At 46.9% G+C, this 21,844-nt stretch overlaps 1 protein-coding gene across 1 annotated transcript in view; it reads right to left on the bottom strand.

Annotated features, from left to right (window-relative positions):
• Nucleotides 1-21,844, bottom strand: part of LOC147122656 (cystine/glutamate transporter-like) — a 294,916-nt gene that overhangs the window by 11,019 nt on the left and 262,053 nt on the right. Inside the window, exons 10-11 of the mRNA XM_086008514.1 lie at nucleotides 19,241-19,390; nucleotides 12,091-12,268 (exon numbers count right to left, since the gene is read on the bottom strand). Of these exons, the coding sequence (XP_085864640.1) occupies nucleotides 12,091-12,268; nucleotides 19,241-19,390 (328 nt within the window). The remainder of the gene's footprint in view (nucleotides 1-12,090; nucleotides 12,269-19,240; nucleotides 19,391-21,844) is intronic.

Here is a 21,844-nt window from a genome sequence, read left to right as displayed (position 1 = left end):
TTTCTGATCATTGGACTAACCCCTCATATATTTTGTTTTTAGGGCAGGAGCGAACAGATTCTTAACCAATGTAGATGTTGTAGGTCTGCAAATTATAAGCAAAATTGCTTTTTTTTGGCATCTATTCCAAGTTCATTTGCTTCAAAATAAAAATGTAGGCCGCGATATTCACCTGGTAGGCGGGTTGGAGGGGAGGCCTGTGGGTGGGGGGATGGCCTCATGGTGGTGACCGGAGGCCCCGTTGGCGGGGGGTGGTCTCCGATCACGGGGGGTGGGTATGGACGGGACCCTGGATCTGGGAGGTAGGTAGGTTTAACTGCCGGGTTTCAAGAATTGTGTGAAACTCGTCCCCAGGCAGTTAAATTTAAAATGGCGGGGAAAATAGATGCTTCCAGCCTCGTTACAATGTTTAAATTGAGGTAACGCCCGCTGGGAGAGGGTTGGTCACCCAACCTCCGTCCCGCCTCCGGGAAAACCGGAAGTGGCCGAATTGAAGGCGGGATCATGTCAGGAATCTCATTTTTAACATTTTAACTTCCCACGCTCCAAACCCACCCGTTTTTTTAGGGGAAAATTCCGGCCTAAGTCTTTCCACATACTTACTCCAGCTCAACCCCATTGATATTCTCTAATTTTTTTAACTAATGCTGACATAATTTAAAAAATGGTGACAAGGTAGACCACAACCTAAGTAACAAAGATGTCCAAAATTACATTTTTTTTAACAATGCGCCGACCTTCATCCTTTTCACAAGGGGAAGGAGTGTTTTTTTATGCAATAGTACAAACTTTAGTTACACAGCCCACTACCTCCTCTTCAGCTGTCAGTGCTGCTAAAGTACCTACTGAATGGAAAGCAGCCAATCAGCTCATTAGAAATTTCCTCAGCTATTGGATAAATGTTCCAGCAGTCAGAGAGGTAGCGTTTAGTAGAAAGGCACTGTTCCAGTATGAGTGATGCTGTGTTAACTGCATTGAACCCACACGAGAGGAACAATCGTACAGCAAAGGAACACTGCGCCTCTGAAGTGATTTGTATCAATGGATTAAATGTCAGGTTGGAAAATGTATCTTTGTAGTAACTGCAGACCAAGGGAGCACAAGCTGAATCAAAAGAATGATGTTACTTCAGCAAACATAATCAGTCATAAAATATTAGACGCTGCTGTAATGTTCCCCTTTTACTGATGTGGGCCCACTTAATGCTCCGTGAAGAAATGGGATAGGCTAAGAACCGTGGAACTTCTCAAAAAATTGGAACCAGTTTCTGGTTGTTTCAGCAAAGACCCTTCCCAAAATCTTGCTGAATGTATCATTAACAAATCTCTCTTTTTCTTCTTTCCTTTCAGGTGTGAGGTGATGGGTGATATTGCATGGTGTGCTGGGGACAGGAACTACCAACAGCTGCAATTGTAATGGGAGTGGTGGGGAATGTACCTCTGAGCGGCTCCCATCACATCACCTCCTTCAAACTATCATTCTTCTCCCGCCCACTGGCTCCCATCATATCCCCAACTCCTTCACTTTCCCAATCCTCATTCACATTCATACGACCATTTCACTTCTATCACTAACCCATTTCTTCCTCTTTTAACTACCTGCTGAATCCTTGTTTCCTCCCTTTCCCTTGCTCCACTATCACTCACTTGACTCGTAGACCTCCATCCAATCTCCCCACGCCCATTTGCTCCCCCAAAGAGGCCAGATGTCCGGTTGCCCTCAATCAGTTACCTCCTACACCTCTGTTTGCCTCAAAGAGACATGGGGCTGGATTTTAATTCAGGGGCGGGCTGGGGTTGTGTAATCCACATTTTGAGTTATCCACCCGAATCTAAATCGATGTGGGAGATTGATACGATTTTAACTTAATTGGCCAATTGAGTTCCAACGTGTGGGAACCCATGGCAAATGAGTTTTTCCAGTCTGAAAGTCGCCTCCGATGACGTCATCATTGCTGCTGCATTTAAGATCTGCAACAAGCCTTGCTTCTTCTGCAGACTGCCAACCTTTTGGCCTTTCATGCTACAGGGACCTGGAGGAAGAATGGCCAGCGAGAGAGCTAGGGCTGCTCCGAGGTTTGATGATGTTGCCTTGCAGGCTTTAGTTGAGGGAGCAAGAGCTCATAAAGAGGTGCTCTTCCCTTCTTCAGGGAGGAAGAAGCCTCCCCAGCAGACCAAGGCTGTGTTGATCCAGGTGGCAGAGGAGGTCAACTCATTATCCGTAACCCGCAGAACCTGGATTCAATGCAGGAAGAGATTTCATGACCTTCTGCGCACTGGAAAAGTGTGTATGAATTTCCCATCACCCTCAATCTGATCCCCATTGCCTTTCCTCACCAGCACTCAGCTTTAGCAATCTCTTCCTCCACATCCCACTTGACACTGACATCCATGCACCCTTACCCATTCCCTCTCTATGGTCACATTCACCTAACTATTCAACAATGCAGCCCTCACACTCCCTATCACTGTGATGCTATGAAAACAACTGATAACACACAGGGAGGGCCCTTGGTCTTGCCACCTCACTCCATCTTTGTCTCCTTCTAAGTATCTGTGCTATGGAATCTCTACACTCACTCCTTCATTCTCACTCAACCTCCACTTGTTCCCTCATTGCAGGAAAAGAGAGCTCACAATAAGCAAGAAAGAGCGAGGACAGGAGGAGGGCCACCCTCAGTAGCCCACCTCACCCCCTGGGAGGAGGCGGTCCTGGAGATCGTAGGAGTGGAGGAAGATGCGCAAGTGGGGGACGGACAGAGGGGTGCATCACAGCAAGCTGGTGACAGAATAGTTTTCCATCTCATTGACATTGCATGAGTCGCTGATAATGATTCTGAAGCTCAAACAGATGGACTAATGACCATCTGCAATATGAAATGTGCATGTAACCTTGGCATCACATCTCTGACTCTTTCCTTTACTCCCCCACAGGACCATCGCAAGCACCCGTCCCCACTAGCCAGGAGGAACAGCATGAGCCGCAAGACTCCTCAGAGGAAGCTGCAACCTCTGAGGACGCAGCGTCAGCAGAATTCAGCGCACCCAGCACCAGCGCAGACACTCACATCTCGGTGGGACCTTCGGGACATAGAGTAGTGTTGTCACCTGGTGTATCACAGTTCACAAGTGAGCATCAGCAGATTGTGGAGACAGGGACAGCAGTGGAGAGTCCTAGTCGGAGGGCGCAGGACTCTGCCAGCTCGGCTCAGCTGCATATCGACTCTCTGCCTCTGGGTCCATCCATAAGATCAGCGGTGCTGGAACTCCAGGAACAGATGCAGGAGTCTCTGGCAGGTTTTGTCTCCAGGGTCGCTGCGAGTGTGGAGCGAATGGAGGAATCCATAGCAAACATGAGAAGAGCCTTTGTGGAGTCATTGACGCATGAACGCATCACCATGGAAAGGATGGCAACCTCCATGGAGGTGATAAGTCACCAGAGTGCAGAAAGCGATGGTCATCTATTGAACAGAGAAACCAGACCTTCATGGAAGTCATTCTGAGTAGGACTGCCAGTGCAGGTACGGGTCCCCATGGCCCCCCTGATGTGCAGCAAGGTGCTCTCAAGCCACTTGCAAGCGCTGAGGGGGACCTGACCCATGAGAGGGAAGTTGATGGCAGACATCAAGGAAGTGGGGGCTCCTCTCCAAGCGTTCACACTTCCATGCCACTGCAGAACCCTTGTCAGAGCCTCACCAGAGTCCACACCCATCTGAGATCTGCGTCTCAACCCCTGCACAGCCGCAGGAGCAGCAGACTGTTGCCGAGCCCTCACAGGTTCGCAACCCCAGAGGACGCCCGCCAAAGGTGTCGAGACAGGAGCAGCAGGAAAGTGAGCAAGGGGCCTCCACATCTGCTGAAGCCACAGGGGAAACACCACGTAGGAGCACGCGTAAGAGAAAGATACTGCATAAATAGTCACAAGGGTAGTCACTTTGGTGGAATTTTATGTTTTATGTGAAAAAGCCATCAGATGAATAATGTAAATAAAAAATCTGATGGCTACTGCTGTAGTTGTGGCGTGTGTCATTTTGCAAATGGGACTTTCACGTTGAGGGCTTAGGATTACTTGCAATTCTCAGTATGGTGGTCAAATTGCTAGGAATCAGCTGGCCCTTGGCCATTGTCGATGCTCAGGTAAGAAGCTGCGAGGCAAAAGTGCTTGATTGGCTAGGTTAAGCAAATCTGGCCAAGATGAGTGCGTTCCTTGCATCCCGGGCAGCAATGTTCTCGCGTACTACTGCCGCTGGTTGATGGGCCTCTGCAAGGTGTTTGTTTTCGCTCTCCTCCTTCTCCTCCTCCTCATCTGAGGAGGATATGTGACGAGCCACTTGGTCCTCAGGAATCTGCAAGCCACGACGCTGTGCCATGTTGTGAAGTGCACAGCAAACCACGATGATTCTGGAGACCCTGGCTGCTGAGTACTGCAGGGCTCCACGGGATCTATCCAGGCATCTGAAGCGCATCTTCATCAAACCGATGGTTTGCTCGATTATGGCTCTGGTGGACATGTGGCTGGAGTTGTAGCTCTCCTCAGCTTCGTTGGATGGTCTCCTGAACGGCGTCATTAGCCCTTGTCTCCAAGTAGCAATCCGTTAAGCTGGTCTGGCGGACTGAATAGCGGAGGCACACTAGACTGGCGCAGTATGAAGGAGTCATGGCAACTGCCAGGGTACTTGGCACAAACATGCAAAATTTCATTCTTGTGGACACACACCAGCTGAACGTTAAGGGAGTGGAAGCCCTTGTGGTTGACAAAAATACCTAGATTGCGATGGGGTGCCTTAAAGGCCACGTGTGCAGTCAACGACGCCCTGCACCCTTGGAAAGGCTGCCAGATTAGCTAATCCAACCGCTCGCACTGTGACACTTGCTTGATCCTTGGTGAAATGGATGTGATTGTGCGCAGTGGCAAAGAGGGCATCGGTTACCTGCGTGATGCAAGTGTGCGCAGCCACCTGGGAGATGCCGCTGATGTCTGCTGCTGATCCCTGGACTGAGCCTGAGGCAAAAAGGTTGAGTGCGGTGGTGACTTTGACGGCCATTGGTAAGGTTTGTCCACCTGATCCTCTGGCCTGCAGGTGTTGTTGCAGCATTGCGCAGATGTCACCCACTACCTCTCGCGAAAGTCGGAGCCACCTTTGGCACTGCTGCTCAAACATGTTGAGGTAGCTGACCCTGTGTCTGTAGACCCTGTTTAGGGGGTATCTCCTGCGCCGACGGGCTTCCATGCGCTGGCCCCTTCTGGCCTGTGCAGCTTCAGGTGGGTGAGTAGCAGCTTGGCGCTCCTGTTGTTGCTGCTGCTGTTGGTGCTGCTGCTGTTGGTGCTGTTGTTCTTGGTTCTGCTGGTGCCGCAGCTGGTGTTCATCCTCATCTAATGTCCAGAAGGGAAGGAAATAAATGGCTCCCATGCTTCTGGTATATGCCTCAGTTGAGGAAGCGCTCATTGAGGGTGGCAAGAGGGGTTTCGCAGGAGGTCACACTGGAGATGGGTGTCAGGCTCCAAACTTCCACAGCTGTGGTTATGCCTTCTAAAAGTTCTCCCAGACCTGAGACTACAAAGTCCTGCCACCTGCAAATGATGGCTGATCAAATCTCTTTAATGGTTGAGCTGCAGCTGATAGTCAGCAATCCAATTATGCTCCCGCCAGGTTTCATCGTCGTGTTTCAGAACAGGCGTGTTTCACATGGGAAAAGGGTTTAAATCGCAAAGGCTTTTCAAAATGGCATTATAGAGGCTATTTAGTGCTTGTTAAGGGCCTTAATGGCCTATCCCGCCTCTTGGAGGCAGGACGGAGACGGGACCATCAGACACGAGTTAATGAAAATTGCTTGGAGGCGGGATGGAGGTGGGGTTGGGCCCGCACGCCAGTTTTTGCAATTTTAACCCCCCACACGCCTCCAATCCCGCCTCCACGGCCCAATGAAAATCCTGCCCATGGTTTTCTTTCAAAATTCAACTTTTTACAAAAAAGAAATTTAAATTAGAATGTGGAACAAAACTATGGGAGTTTATTTTTGTCTCTCTACTGTTCCATTTTTTGACGTGAACAGAGCAAGATGAAAATCACAAGAAAACATTGCCTACTTACTGCCAGAGGCTTTCCTATTTTGATTTTCAGGTAGACCTCAAATTAGGCGGACAACTCTTCCAGCAAAAACTGAAGGGAACCTAATGAATGTATTAAAATGAGGTTCCTGTGATGTTGTTAGGACTCAAATACCATTTTTATGTCAATCAGTGCTGTAGCCATTGCACCCTCAATCCGTCCACAAACCATGAGCTGGATTAGGTCAGAGGCAGCTATTTGCAGTACTACTTAAAGGGACCATGACCTGCTGTGGGGTAAAGCTGGAAGCACAGGAACATTAGGAACAGGAGTAGGCCATTCAGCCCCTCAAGCCTGCTCTGCCATTCAAGTAGATCATGGCTGATCTGCACCTCAACTCCATTTTCTTGCCTTTGCTCCATATCCTTTGATATGCTTACCTAACAAAAATCTGTATCTATCCCAATCCTGAAAGCTCCAATTGACCCAGTATCTACAGCCTTTTAGGTGAGAGAGTTCCAGATTTCTACTGCCCTGTGTGTGAAAAAGTGCTTCCTGATTTTACTCCAAAATGGCCTAGCTCTAATTTTGAGATTATTTCCCCTTATTTTTGAACCCCCCCACCAGAGGAAATAATTTCTCTGTAGCTACCCTGTCAAATACTCTTAACATTTTAAACACCTTGGCCTAGAAATTCGGTGGGCTGCGCCACCAGTTAGTGCCCAAAGAGGGCACTTAGTGGGTTTAGCGCCACTGGCCACACCTCCCGCGAAATTTAGCGGGGCGCTAATGGCGGCGTTAGCCTGTAGCGCTGCGCCACCACCAATGACGTCATTGGTGTGCGCAGCACCCCGCTACCACCCTGATCGCGATATTTTGTCGCACCCCCCGTTGTAACGCCGGTCACAATTTGCGACCGGTTCAGGGGGGCCTACCTGCGGCGGTAGTGGCGCTAATTAAAGGGGAGGTTGCGGGGTGGCCATTTTTTTTGCTGGCCGCCTGCCAGCACCTCCTTGCGCTGCCGTCCCCGGCCTCCTGAGCCCCCGCCCCCCCCCCGGGCAGTGCCGGCTGTGTCCCAAGAGCCCGGCACTTCTCCTCGGTGCCGGGCTCTTTTGCCGGCACTCGCGATCGCTGATCGCGCTGGTGCAGGCCCCTCCCCTTTAAGAAGGGGAGGAAGGCCTGCAGTACCGCAGCGCGCCGTGCCGCAGCGTGTGGCGCTGCGGCACGTTGCGCTGTGATATTCAGTTGCAGCGCCCCAAGAGGGATGCGGGGTGCCTCGAGCAGCGCCCCGCTTCCGTTTGGGGCGCTGAAACTGAATATCGGGCTGGCGCAAGCGGCTCCGTCTGGAGCGGTAATTCCGGCGCCCAGGCGAGCTTGGGGGCGCCACCGAATTTCTAGGCCCTTGATCTTCTATACTTAAGGGAATGCAAGCTGTCCTCATAATTTAACCCTTTAAGCCTCAGTGTCGTTCTGGTAAATCTGCACTGTACCCCCTCAAGGCCAATATATCCTTCCTGAGGTGCGTTGCCCAAAACTGAATACAATATTCCAGATCGGGTCTGACCAAGATGCTATACAACTGAAACATAACTTCCTGCCCTTTGTATTCCAGCACCTTTGCAATAAAGGCCAACATTCTATCAGCGAGTGTCTCACCTCCTTACTCCCCAAAGCCTTTCCACCATCTACAAGGCACAAGTCAGGAGTGTGATGGAATACTCTCCACTTGCCTGGATGAGTGCAGCTCCAACAACACTCAAGGTCAACACCATCCAGGACAAAGCAGCCTGCTTGATTGGCAATTTATCCACTCCCTCCACCACCAGTGCACCGTGGCTGCAGTGTGTACCATCTACAAGATGCACTGCAGCAACTCGCCAAGGCTTCTTTGGCAGCACCTCCCAAACCCGCGACCTCTACCACCTAGAAGGACAAGGGCAGCAGGCACATGGTAACACCACCACCTCCAAATTCCCCTCCAAGTTACACACCATCCTGACTTGGAAGTATAGCGCTGTTCCTTCATTGTCGCTGGGTCAAAATCCTGGAACTCCCTTCCTAACAGCACTGTGGGAGCACCTTCACCACACGGACTGCAGCGGTTCAAGAACGCGGCTCACCACCACCTTCTCGAGGGCAATTAGGGATGGGCAATAAATGCTGGCCTTGCCAGCGATGCCCACATCCCATGAACGAATACAAAAAAAAGCCTTTTTGATTGCATTTTGTGCCTGTCTACAGGTTGAGCGTCCCAAATCCGGAGTTCCGGGATCCGGAGTGTTCCGGAATCTGGACTCCGGGACGATTGGTGGTCGGGTTCCGGAATCCGTAAAATGTTCTGGAATCCGGACACCCTGAGGGAGGCTTACCAAAAGCGCAACCTGAGCCCAGGCATTTCCGGACTTGGCAGGTGTTTCTGATGTCCATAGTCTGGAAATACCGCAACCTGGGCTCGGGCGTTTCCGGACTTCGGACATCAGAAACACGTTCCGAAGTCCGGAAAAACCCGAAAACTGGCTCGGCCTTGGTCCCGAGATTGCCGGATTTGGGACGTTCTACCTGTACTAGCTTTTTAATGATTTGTGTATTTGGACTCCCACAGCTCTTTGCTCCTTAACAGTTCCTAATTTCTCACCATTTACACAATACTCCAATTTATCTCTCTTGGGTCCAAAATTGATGACCTCACACTTGACCACACTGAACTCCATTTACCATAATTTTGCCCACTTACCTAATCTGACTCTGTTCCTTTGCAACATCTAGCTCCCATCTTCACTACTTACTGTCCCTTCTGACTTAGTGTTATCTGCAAACTTAGATATAATAACTCTCTATTTCTTCATCCAAATCAATAATAAATATGGTGAAAAGCTGAGGCCCCAGTACAGATCCCTGAGGAACACCACTTTTCATGTCCCACCAATCAGAGTATTTTCCCTTTATCCCCACTCTCCAACTTTAGCTCATAGAGTCACAGCTCTGGGCAAAAATATCTCCAAGTTCAGGCTTTTGGGAGAGGCAGAGGCAGAGACCTATAAGTAAAAGGCATTACAAGACACAAAAGGCAATGAATACATTTAATTATGCTATTGTAAAATATGTAATTTTTGAATGCGTGATTTTGGACAGTAGAAATTTCAGTTAAAAATGGTGGCAAAATAAATTCAGAAAGCATTTCGAAGGTTTTGTTGGAACCTGGCGATCAAATTGCAGGGTGATATACTCTCACTACATCAGCTATTGTGTGTCACATGATGTGATACCTTTAACATTGAAAATACTGATTACAGCATCACTTACAGGAGTAACAGGTAAGTTTCATCGTCTGGTGATCTTATAATGAGTTTTCAATGAAACATTTAATATTTAATAGGGCTGAGCTTGGTTTTTTTCCTTCCTGTTCTCAAATAGGGACCATAAAATGTGCTTTTCCAAGAAATCCCCATGTCAATCCAGGGGTCCAATGTACGAGCTATTCTAGGTTTCTAGGCAACACAGTCACCTCCACCCATTAGGCTTCTCGAAGCATGGATGCATTCTTTCCCTAGAATGCCGGGAAATCTCTGTACCAACATACGCCAGAAAACTTCCAGAGAGTGCAGAAACAGATATATATTGGGCGCAGTTCACTGATCGACCACCAGAGAATTACTGGCAGGAGTTACTCACCTACTACCTGGCCAATAATGAAAACCTAATGGAGGTATCTAGGAGATTGTGGTGAAACCAATCATCGAACAGTGACTCTCAGTAATCGTTCAGTGATATGCAGGATCTATATGCATCTTCTAGACTGGTGAAAGATTACTCTTTATTCGGCTCCCAGTGTTGTGCTCATTTCCTCTGTTCCATTTTAATTTTGGATAAACAATTTTTTTCCCCCCAGACAAATACTCAAAATAATTTTACAAAGTTGATGAAATGTTCATGCCTGAGTGAGCTGCTCAAATCAGGTAGGTAGCAGAGGAGTAGTGACAGCTCCATGCTGCACAGGGAAAATTGTTTTTCTTTTAATACTTCTGAATTATCGATCATTGCTCCAGAGAACAGATTGAAAATGTCTTACATAACTGAAATACCTAATAACTGGAAGTGCACAGAGCAGTCAACATCTGAAAGAGAAAGACAGATTAACCAGTTCTGGCGAAGAGTCCCATCCAAAACATTAACCTGCATTTTTGGATGCTGGTGCTCCTACTGTGCACCTCCACCATTTTCAGTTTTTATTTACGATTTCCAACATGTGCAGTTTGTATCATGATGACAACAACAACAACAACTTGCATTTATATAGCGCCTTTAACGTAGTAAAACGTCCCAAGGCGCTTCACAGGTGTGTTATAAAACAAAATTTGGCAGCGAGCCACGTAAGGAGAAATTAGGGCAGATGACCAAAAGCTTGGTCAAAGAGGTAAGTTTTAAGGAGCGTCTTAAAGGAGGAAAAAAAGGTAGCGAGGCAGAGAGGTTTAGGCAGGGAATTCCAGAGCTTGGAGCCTAGACAGCTGAAGGCATGGCCACCAATGGTTGAGCGATTAAAATTAGGGATGGTCAAGAGGGCAGAATTTGAGGAGCGCAGATATCTCGGGGGGTTGTGGGGCTGAAGGAAATTACAGAGATAGAGAAGGGTGAGGCCATGGAGGGATTTGAAAACAAGGATGAGAATTTTAAAATCGAGGCATTGCTTAACTGGGAGCCAATGTAGGTCAGCGAGCACAGGGGTGATGGGTGAATGGGACTTGGTGCGAGTTAGGACACGGGCAGCCGAGCTTTGGCTGACCTCAAGTTTACGTAGGGTAGAATGTGGGAGGCCAGCCAGGAGTGTGTTGGAATAGGCAAATCTAGAGATAACAAAGGCATGGATGAGGGTTTCAGCAGCGGATGAGCTGAGGCAGGGGCAGAGACGGGCGATGTTACGGAGGTGGAACTAGGTGGTCTTAGTTATGCCATGGATATGTAGCTGGAAGCTCATTTCAAGGTCAAATATTACACCAAGGTTGCGAACAGTCTGATTCAGCCTCAGACAGATGCTAGGGTAAGGAATGGTGTCAGTGGCTACAGAATGGAATTTGTGGCTGGGACCGAAGACAATGGCTTCGGTCTTCCCAATATTTAGTTGGAGGAAATTTCGGCTCAGCCAGTACTGGATGTCGGACAAGCAGGCTGACAATTTAGAGACCGTGGAGGGGTCAAGAGAGGTGGTGGTGAGGTAGAGTTGAGTGTCGTCAGCATATATGTGGAAACTGTCGCTGTGTTTTCAGATGGTGTCACCGAGGGGCAGCATGTCCATGAGAAATAGGAGGGGGCCAAGGATAGATCCTTGGGGGACAGCAGAGGTAACAATGCGGGAGCAGGAAGAAAAGCCATTGCAGGTGATTCTCTGGCTACAATTAGATAGATAAGAATGGAACCAGGTGAGTGCAGTCCCACCCAGCTAGACGATGGTGGAAATGTGTTGGAGAAGGATGGAGTGGTCAACTGTGTCAAAGGCTGCAGACAGGTTGAGAAGGACGAGGAGGGGTAATTTATCTTTGTCACAGTCACATAGGATGTCATTTGTGACTTTGATAAGAGCCGTTTCGGTATTGTGGCAGTGGCGGAAACCTGATTGGAGGGATTCAAACATGGAGTTCCGGGAAAGATGGGCACAGATTTGGGAGGCGACAACACGTTCAAGGACTTTGGAGAGGTTTTTTGAGGAGAGGAATGATGATGGGAGATTTGAAGGAGAGGGGGACAGTGCCTGAGGAAAGAGAACCGTTAACAATATCAGCTAAGGTGGGAGCCAGAAAAGGAAGTTGGGTGGTCAGCAGTTTAGTGGGACAGGGCCGAGGGAGCAGGAAGTGCGTGTTATGGACAAGATGGTTGGGTATCATGTATGTCATTTTTGGTAGCAGCCAGGCAGAAAAAAAATCCCACACAATACAACTGTTCGACCAAAACGCAGGCTCCAAAACTCTAGGTGACAGCGCACAGTGGAGTGGGAAAAATACATGCAGAGGTTTATCTTGTGTACTGAAGTGGAGAGATACATTACTTACTCATCAGTCTTTTGAAGCACTTTGGCTTTTTGTCCCACACCACAAACAGATAGTAGGCAGGGATACCAGTCAGAGTGATGGCAAATCCAATGCCAGTGTTGATGGGATCAGAGTAGAGTGACAATGCCACTATGAAGAGACAGGTGAAGGCAAAGAAAGCTGGGATGAACAGGGGCACCTGCAACAACAAAGAGAAATGATTGAAACACAACTGGGTACATTTTCACCTTCACCACCCGGGTGGTGATCTGGAAGCAGATGGTCCACCCGTTATAGATTTCAATGGGGTAAAAATCGGGAGGATTTTTAAAAAGCGTGTTCTGCTCTGCCAGATTGCCACTCAGTCGGTGAAGGTGAATACTGACCTCTAACTCACCCAGCCTCACAGTAAGGAAGGAATCTGGTAAAATCTCAGCAGTTTTTAATTGGGCTATTCTGCTTAAGAGCTTATTTAACCAGCGCGAGCTCCAATTAAGAGTAAACTTGTTCACACAATTATAGAATGTTACAACACAGAAAAAGGCAATTTTGCCTGTCAACTCAGCCCTGGTATTTACAACGTTATTCCTCCGTATGCTTATGGAGGGAGTCACAGCACGCAGGGAGGTTCTCTTCCCTTCCAATGGGCGGAAGACAACTCCCCAGGACATCAACACAGCCTGGTTGCACATTGCACAGGAGGGCACAAGCAGGGATTTGGTAATGAGGATCTGGGTGCAGTGCTGCAAACCTTTCAATGTTCTCATTAGATCATTAAACGTTAGTACAAAGCCACACTCACCTTCATCCTGCTGTGCCTCTCATCACATCCCCATCACTCTGCCTTCCCTACCCTACTCCTGCACATCCTTACTCACACCAACTTACCATGCACCTCCACGCATCCCTCTCTATCTACCTTATCACATCCCCATCTCACTAGCCACCTCTCACACTCACCCTCATTCTAGTCCAATCATAGCAACTAACAACACACAAGGGCAGCCACTTGGGTGTTTTATCCAATGTTCATGTAAAGTTTCTGCTAATGTGCTGTTAAACATTGAAACCTTTATTTTCAACACTTTGTGTTCTTGAACAGATTTGTGTGCACCTTTGGAAGTGGCTTAGTGAAACTGCAGTGTATGGTGAGACATAACAGTACCCCTCACAATGGTGATGAGTGTGAAAGGAATGGCTTGGTTTGGTCATTGTAGGGATGCATTATGGTGCTGGTGTGGGGTGGTGCCAACCTGGCGCATCATGTGGCAGCTAGGGTGTACAGCATCAAGTGAAGTAAATCTGGCCATGGTGAAGACATTCCAGCAATTTGCTCGGGTGCTGATGCCCTGTGAAGCATCAGTTGATTGTGGAGAAGGTTGGTGGTGTTGTTGGTGCTGCTGGTGTGCCTGGTGCTGCTGGTATTGGGGCTGATCATGGTCGGATTCTGAGGACCAAGGTCGTCGTCGTACATGTCTTCACACTGTTCCCTTTGGGGAACTGTATGAAGTGGTGGAAGGATTTGTGGCCGTGGTTAACGCTCCTTCCGTGACCGTAACCATCTTCGTACCAGCCATTAGGGTGGTTAGTCCTATGGCGGGAGGGTTTTACAGGCTCCCACAACCCATATGAGGGGGGAGGGGCCACCCACACCCACGGACGCAAGTATCCCGCTGGATGTCAACCCAGAATTTAGAGCCGGAGCTCCGACTCCACTTGCCGGGACTGTCTGGAGCGGGGTTCGAAACCCTATGCCTTCTGGCCCAGTGGCGGGGATGCTACCACTACGCCAAAGGCCCACTCCAGGACCAAGGTGAGACAGTATAAAGGGCACCCATGTTGATGGAATAGATGGCAGGTGAAGCAGAGATGACAGAAGCATTCTGTCAATGGTGAGCGAGTTCTTTCAATGAGGTGATACTGGATGGAGAGTGGAAAGTGGAAAGCCTGCAGAATCTGTGCTGGAAATGGATTGAGAAAGAGCTTGTGGCTGAGGAAACTGCTGATCTGTCAGGTGGGAGCTTTTACTGTACATTTGAAGCTGTTAAGTAATCAGCTGGAGCAATGGCCACTGAACTCGCACCTCAGGTTGACAGCCATGGCTCCCATGTCCATGAAGTTAAAATGAAAAGGTAAGTTAAAAAAGCCTGTTAATCATTTGTCAACTAGATGCTAGTGAGATTAATTGGGTCGCCCGCCGCTGCCTGTCGGGTCTGCTCAGCGCTGACAGACCCGACATTGGGAAAGGCGCATGGCGGCACTTTCCCACCCGACCCACCACCGATCGTGCCCGCTGACCCCCTGGAACATTCTGCCCAGAGTGTGAGAAACCAGGAGACAGAAACAGATGTAAATGAGACAGACGGGCCCCAAAATTTCTGGGGTGGTCTTTGTGGGGGCAGATCTTGGGTAAAGGTTCTGCCTGCATACTCTAATCGCAGGGTCAGGATCATTTAAGTGTTATTTGCAGCCACCCAGCTCATTTCCAGCACAACTGGGACGTACGCCTGAACTGTTGGCGGACGGTGAAATTTTGACGCAACACCTCGACTCAGTGCTTGCAGTGCTGCAGTGTTCTGTGAGGGTGATGGCAAATGAATTGAAAAGCTTCTTCTGTTTCCTCTTGGCATTTCAATTGATTGCTCTACGCTCCATTGCATCGCTACATCCAGTCTGGCAATTTATTTAATTCAACCTTCTATGGCCTTAGCAATGCTGGGTGCCAAGGAGTCACAGACCTCAAGAGTACAACAATTTTTGATGGGGCTGAAAAGTGGTGGACTGCTGGTGTATCTGGGTTCTGCCCCAAATTCTAGCCAACCTCCACTTGCCTGGATGAGTGCAGCACCGACAACACTCAAGAAGCGTGACACCATCTAGGACAAAACAGCCCGCTTGATTGGCACCCCATCCACCACCTTAAACATTCACTCCCTCCACCACCGGCGTACCGTGGCTGCAGTATGTACCATCTATAAGATGCACTGCAGCAACTTGCCGAGGCTTCTTCAGCAGCACCTCCCAAACCCGCGACCTCTTCCACCTAGAAGGACAAGGGCAGCAGGCGCATGGGAACAGCACCACCTCCAAGTTCCCCTCCAAGTCACACACCATCCTGACTTAGAAGTATATCACCGATCCTTCATCGTCGCTGGGTCAAAATCCTGGAACTCTTTCCCTAACAGCACTGTGGGAGTACCTTCACCACACGGACTGCAGCGGTTCAAGAAGGCAGCTCACCACCACCTTCTCAAGAGCAATTAGGGATGGGCAATAAATGCTGGCCTTGCCGGTGATGCCTACATCCCATAAAAAAAACAAATAAAGAAAAAGTCTGCTTCCACACCATTCTCCTTGGCCCCAGGGATTTTGAAGCTAAGGCATATATCTGGACCCTCATGGAATGACTTGTAGATCTTGATACCCGTTTTACTTTTTCATGTGAGTCCCACCACAATTAAATGTACACTTATTGAATCAGCAGGTGATATGGGACCTGAAGGTATACTGCATAATAATGACTGGCATTGTAGTAGCACCCTCCATGCGGTGGGAATACAGGAAAATATAGCATGTAGTGTATATAAAGAGTAAAAAAAATGAGTTTAACTTAAAACAATAATAAATCTTGTGGTTCAGGCGAGACCAATAAACTACTTGAATTTTGCTCTCATGGTTTATGATGTCATCTAAACCGCTTGACATGTTCCTGCCTTGCAATATATTCCTAACTACCTGATATTCCAGATTCATAAGCAGTCTGTGGTAGCACTAGTAAATCACCTTGGACATTGATCAATTCAATGTAATATGAATGAAGCTTTTGTTAGATTTCAGCTGTGCTCACAATCACGGGGCAAAGGTCAGGCATGAAAAATGTAAAGTGAGTGACATTTGAATTTTTAAAAAAAACATAGACTATAACTGCAATCAGACAAATTGGTCCTGTGCTATTTTATAAGATCATTTGGGAGGGGGGGAAATGTGTTTTCCTAGGAACGCTGCCAGTCTTAGGTATGTGCAAAGCGTGTGGCCCAAGATGAATGCAGTTTTTGTTCAGTGGATGACTGATTAGCTCAATAATATTTTCACCAAGTCTTACTTAGGGCTGGCATGGTTCATGAACACCAGGTTAACCTCCTTCAGTGATCAGCATTTGTGTGTTTTGATAAACTTGTTCCGAATGTAGCTGTTCTCCATTTATTCCCTAGCAGCTGGCTGACCATTTTCCACAAGACTTTCACTACTTGGCCTTATAATTCCTTGTTAAAAAAAGAAAATGTATAACTAGAAATAACAGATGTTTACTTTTATTTTTAAATCTATTTTTCTGTCTATCTTTACATCCACCCAAATAAATGAAAGAAATAATCATTATTTAATTGAAGTAACTGTCCACTATCATCAGTCTCACTCCCGAAAAATCTCAATGAGTTATATTTATGGCAAGAAAAGCAATCTGTGTAATTTATTGGACTGTGAGCAACACACAAATTTGCATTTAAAATAAATCAATAAATAGAAATACATATGCAGTGCAATAGCTGGTGTTATTAATTTTAATGCCATGTAGTTTAATATAATTTTTAAGATTCTGGTGAGAGGTTGTAGCATGATAATGACAGAGACTATTGTACTTTAAGCCATGGCTACATGTTCTATTTAAAATTGCTATTGCCTGCCCTTTTAACTGTTGGTGCGATTAACCCTTCCAGCGCCCCACTGAGTTTACTTGTCCTGTTGCTGCTGGGCTCTGTTCTTCAGCATTTGACATGTAAAAACACAACAAAAAATTGATCTCTGGTGCAAACGGGTCAATTTTTACATTCTCAGCCAATGATTAGTTGAAGAAAATAGGGCCTTTCAAACTGAATCTCAGCCAGTGAAAGCTCAATAGCCAGGAAGAAGAAGAAACAAGAAAAGTGAAAGTTTTGAAATTCCTTTTTTACAATTAGAAAAGGGCTAGAAAAAAATGGTTAGATTTGGTTGAAAATAATAAAATTCAAGGATAAAGCATAATAGGACAGAGAGAGAATGGAAAAGAGAGAAGGAACGAAGGATAACAGTAAGAGGAGATTTATCAAAAGGTTTTTATTACTTATGGGGTAATATTGCAGTAGTAAAGCTACTCCTGACTGTTGAGTAATTTAGTTATTGTGATATTAGTTTCTGCTGCAGGAACAGACTGCCTGAGTTGCAGTCAGCCTGGCTCAGTTGATAGCATTCTCGCCTCTGGGTCAGAAGGTTGTGGGTTCAAGTCTCACTCCAGAGACTTGAGCACCAAAATCTAGGCTGACACCCTAGTGCAGAACTGAGGGAGTGCTGCACTGTCGGAGGTGCTGTCTTTCAGATGAGACGTTAAACTGAGGCCCTGTCTGCTCTCTCAGGTGGACGTAAAAGATCCCATGGCACTATTTCGAAGAAGAGCAGGGGAGTTATCCTTGGTGTCTTGGCCAATATTTATCCCTCAATCAACATCACTAAAACAGATTATCTGGTCATTATGACATTGCATTTTGTGGGAACTTGCTGTGTGTAAATTGGCTGCCACGTTTTCTACGTTACAACAGTGACTACACTTCAAAAAGTACTTCATTGGCTGTAAAGCACTTTGGGATGTCCAGTGGTCATGAAAGGTGCTATATAAATGCAAGTCTATCTTTCTTTCTTTAAAAATGTACGAACAGCTTGGCCCAGTGTGACAGGAATTTCTCTGCTCTATCATTAAGAAAAATGATTTGTTACTATAACTACAGTAGTAACTGCCACTCTCTGTTTTGCTACAAGTGAACAAAGGTTTAGTCATAAACAGGATTTGTTTCTTTAAACCTCCCCAGTCAGTTTTATGTAATCAGATGCAGTTTGCTAAGCTAAGAAGGGCCATAACTTATACCTGTTGCACAAGGGCAACTTTTCGGTGCACAAAATGAAACAGTATTTTATTTTTTTTAATTCGTTTTTATGGGATCAGGGCGTCGCTGGCAAGGCCAGCATTTATTGCCCATCCCTAATTGCCCTTGAGAAGGTGGTGGTGAGCTGCCTTCTTGAACCACTGCAGTCCGCGTGGTGAAGGTACTCCCACAATGCTGTTAGGTAGGGAGTTCCAGGATTTTGACCCAGCGACAGTGAAGGATCGGCGATATACTTCTAAGTCAGGATGGTGTGTGACTTGGAGGGGAACTTGGAGGTGGTGGTGTTCCTATGCGCCTGCTGCCCTTGTCCTTCTAGGTGGAAGAGGTCGTGGGTTTGGGAGGTGCTGCCGAAGAAGCCTTGGCGAGTTGCTGCACTGCATCTTGTAGATGGTACACACTGCAGCCACGGTATGCCGGTGGTGGAGGGAGTGAATGTTTAAGGTGGTGGATGGGGTGCCAATCAAGCGGGCTGCTTTGTTCTGGATGGTGTCGAGCTTCTTGGGTGTTGTTGGAGCTGCACTCATCCAGGCAAGTGGAGAGTATTCCATCACACTCCTTACTTGTGCCTTGTAGATGGAAGAGTGTACAAGTGATGGAAGTAACTGGAACACTGTGTGGTATGATATTGAATTCATAAAGTTCTTGAAAGCCCCAATGTTGATTCCTGGTTTGTGCCGAGTTACGTGACGTCATCTGGAGGCAGCAGCAAGAGTGCTCATATCTGCACACGTGGGTTTAGGGAATGGAAATATTAACTAGGTGATCATCACTATCTGGTGACTCCTGCTGGTGCGTATGTGTGGGTGTCAGGTGAGGCTTACATTGGGTTCACCCATTATATCCCTAACAACTCAATATTCTCGGACTCGCACATGTAGACGACAAGGGCTAATAGAACCATACACCAGCTTGAGGAAACACCTTCACAACAGGAAGGAAGAAGGGGGGAAAACTGGGGAAAAATAATGAAACCATGCTGATACAGGTTATAAAATTATAACCTGTGAATTGTCTTTTGATTGCAATTGATTGGAATCTTGAAAAAAATGCTGCAACAGACGAGTACACGTTCAGCTACAGTGCTGCACAACTCCACTTTTGATGTTTTAAGAGAACTAAACAGGCATGTTACCCAGTGATACACATCATTAACATTTTAAACATGCAAAGGACTAGAAAGGCACAGCATTCCAATGTTCATCTTTCCAAACTGCATTGACCACTGCCAGTCTACAGTACTGATTTACGGCGCCCATTACCTTAAATGGGCGTGGCATGTCGGGACGCTTGTACCGCAAGTAGATCAGACCAGTTACCGCCAGTCCAATGAAGAGCCATCGGGCAAAGCTCAGGAAGTTTAACAGACTGTAAATATCGCTCATAAACAGCATGAAGACAGTTAAAGGGTACTGCAAAAGATTCAAGTTTAAACAAATTAATGATTCAAATACATTCAGCAGGATTTAGGGTAAGATAAGACATAATATTGAATTAGTATATTAAGTGTAAGATATTGTTCTGGCATAGTGGTTAGCACTGTTGCCTCACAGCGCCAGGGACCCGGGTTCGAATCTGGCCTCGGGTGACTGTCTGTGTGGAGTTTGCACATTCTCCCCGTGTTTGCGTGGGTTTCCTCCGGGTACGCTGGTTTCCTCCCACAGTCCAAAGATGTGCGGGTTAGGTTGATTGGCTATGATAAATTGACCCTTAGTGTTAGGGGGATTAAATACGTGGGGTTACGGGGATAGGGTGGGACATGTGTTGATGTAGGGGTTACGGGGATTGGGTGGGATATGTGTCGGTGCTGGCTCGATGGGCCGAAATGGCCTCTATCTGCACTGTGAGGTTTCTGTGATTCTGTGATTCCCATTGTCCTCTCACATGCTCAAGAGCAATGGCCTAGAAATTGCGGTCGGAGGCTTGTTGCCCGCGTACGTCTCCGAACCGCAAGAAAAGTACGCACTTAACCTCCAGCCTCCGGAGCTTCGGACTCTTGCGGTCCTGGGCCTGCGGGTGTATGCCTGCGTAAAGGCCCACGCAGCCCAGGGGTGCAGGTGGTTCGCAAGCCTCCCTGGGATCACATGGGCCAGGTCAACCAATGACAATGGAGGATTCCTATGATGCTTATGGGGATTCCATTAACTTACGGAATCCCCATAAGCAGAATAGAAAGCACAATTACACAACACTGAAATAAAAATAAATAATTACAGGTTCAAAATTAATTAAAATACCATTTCACTAAACATTTAAAATAAAAGTTAAATTTTTTGAAACATGTATTTGAACATTTTTAACTGGGACAAAATTGACCTAAACTAATTTTAAATCATTTAAAAAAAAATTATTTTAACATTTATTTAAACCCTTCTGCTGGTAAAAGGCTTTATGCCTGCTTTTACCAGGCATAAGGGTTTGGTGTGTATTCGCTGGGCGGTAGTTGGGCAGTAGAACCCAATTCTGTGCCAGTGAAAGTCAATTTCCAGCGGATGCGTACGATCTGTCGAGGAGAAACTTGACAGATCGCAAGTTCTGGGTTTTTGCGCATGAGCATCGCATGTGGAAACCCAGACCTTGTGTGGCACTTACGACGGCGTATGCTGTGCATACACCGTCATAGGCCCCACATAATCCGGGCCAATGTACCCAATGTAAAACAGAAGATATGTGAAGCGCATTATCGGCTTGCAGAAGTTCAAGTATCAAGCTTTATTGACTAGTATACGTCACAAGTACTAAAGGGTTGAGTGAATTATTGCTTGTGTGGTGAGCTTCTTATTTTTCATATCCAACCGCTCACCCTCGACTTGTGAGCCCTGTGTTTTAAGGTTGATACTCCAACTGTTAATAAGTATCTTCTCCCCTTATCTTTCTTGAGTCTTCCTTTTCCAAAGGGCCAATTTAAGGAATGCTCGCTCCCAGGGGTGCCAGGCTACCCGCTGTGAAAGTGCATTCCTATTATGGCCTCTCAAATGCCCGCTTCAACCAAAATTTTCTGAGTACATTGGCAGCGGTAAACCTTACCTGGCTCCAGTGCATATTTGAAAACCGCAGGCACACAATTTACTGAAAGGTGCTGGCGGTGGGTGAGGTTTCCTGCCCCCACTACATACTTACAAAAATGACCCCCAGTGTGTGAAAGATCAGACTACTAATCCAGGAGTGTGGGAAGACCATGAATTAGCTGGTGTGTGTACAACATTTAAATTGTTAGCTGCGCAGTTGAGGTTTCTATGTGCTCCCCAGTGTGCTGCCCTCGTTGGCTATTCTTTTTAGATCTCACATCCTTTTTCAATGGAAGATATCCAGAGTTTGCTCAGAGTTGCTCTTACTCTCCTGCTGTAACTTTCAGCGGAAGTACGGTGGAAGCCTCGTTTGCGCACGCACTTCCAGCAAAGTTAGGGCGGCAAAGCGGGACCAGCCCTGATATATATTTAAATCACAGTTTCTCTGTAAATTATCATTGGTTTCATGTGGGGAAAGTACAGAGATTACAGGGCTACATATAGTTTCAGATGGTCAAACTACCTAGGGATTATTAGAGCTCTAGTTGAGGCCACAGCAATCCGTAGAAGTCGACTGCTCTGGCTTTCATAATATGGATTTAAATGTTAGACTGATACTACAGAACAGTTTTCCATTCCTGAAAATTTCCCAGAGGAGTGTAAATCATAAGAGCATAAGAAATAGGAGCAGGAATAGGCCATTTGGCCCCTCGAGCCTGCCCTGCCATTCAATAAGATCATGGCTGATCTTCTACCTCATTTCCACTTTCCTGCACTATCCCCATATCCCTTGATTCCTTTAATATTCAAAAATCTATCGATCACTGTCTTGAATATACTCAACAACTGAGCCTCCAC

This window comes from Somniosus microcephalus, chromosome 2 (genome assembly GCF_052327205.1).
Source record: "Somniosus microcephalus isolate GS21.2 chromosome 2, FLI_Smic_1.0, whole genome shotgun sequence".
In the NCBI taxonomy this organism is placed as follows: domain Eukaryota; kingdom Metazoa; phylum Chordata; class Chondrichthyes; order Squaliformes; family Somniosidae; genus Somniosus; species Somniosus microcephalus.
The sequence above is the reverse complement of the archived record's forward strand: the minus strand, read 5'-3'. Positions and strand labels throughout refer to the sequence as shown.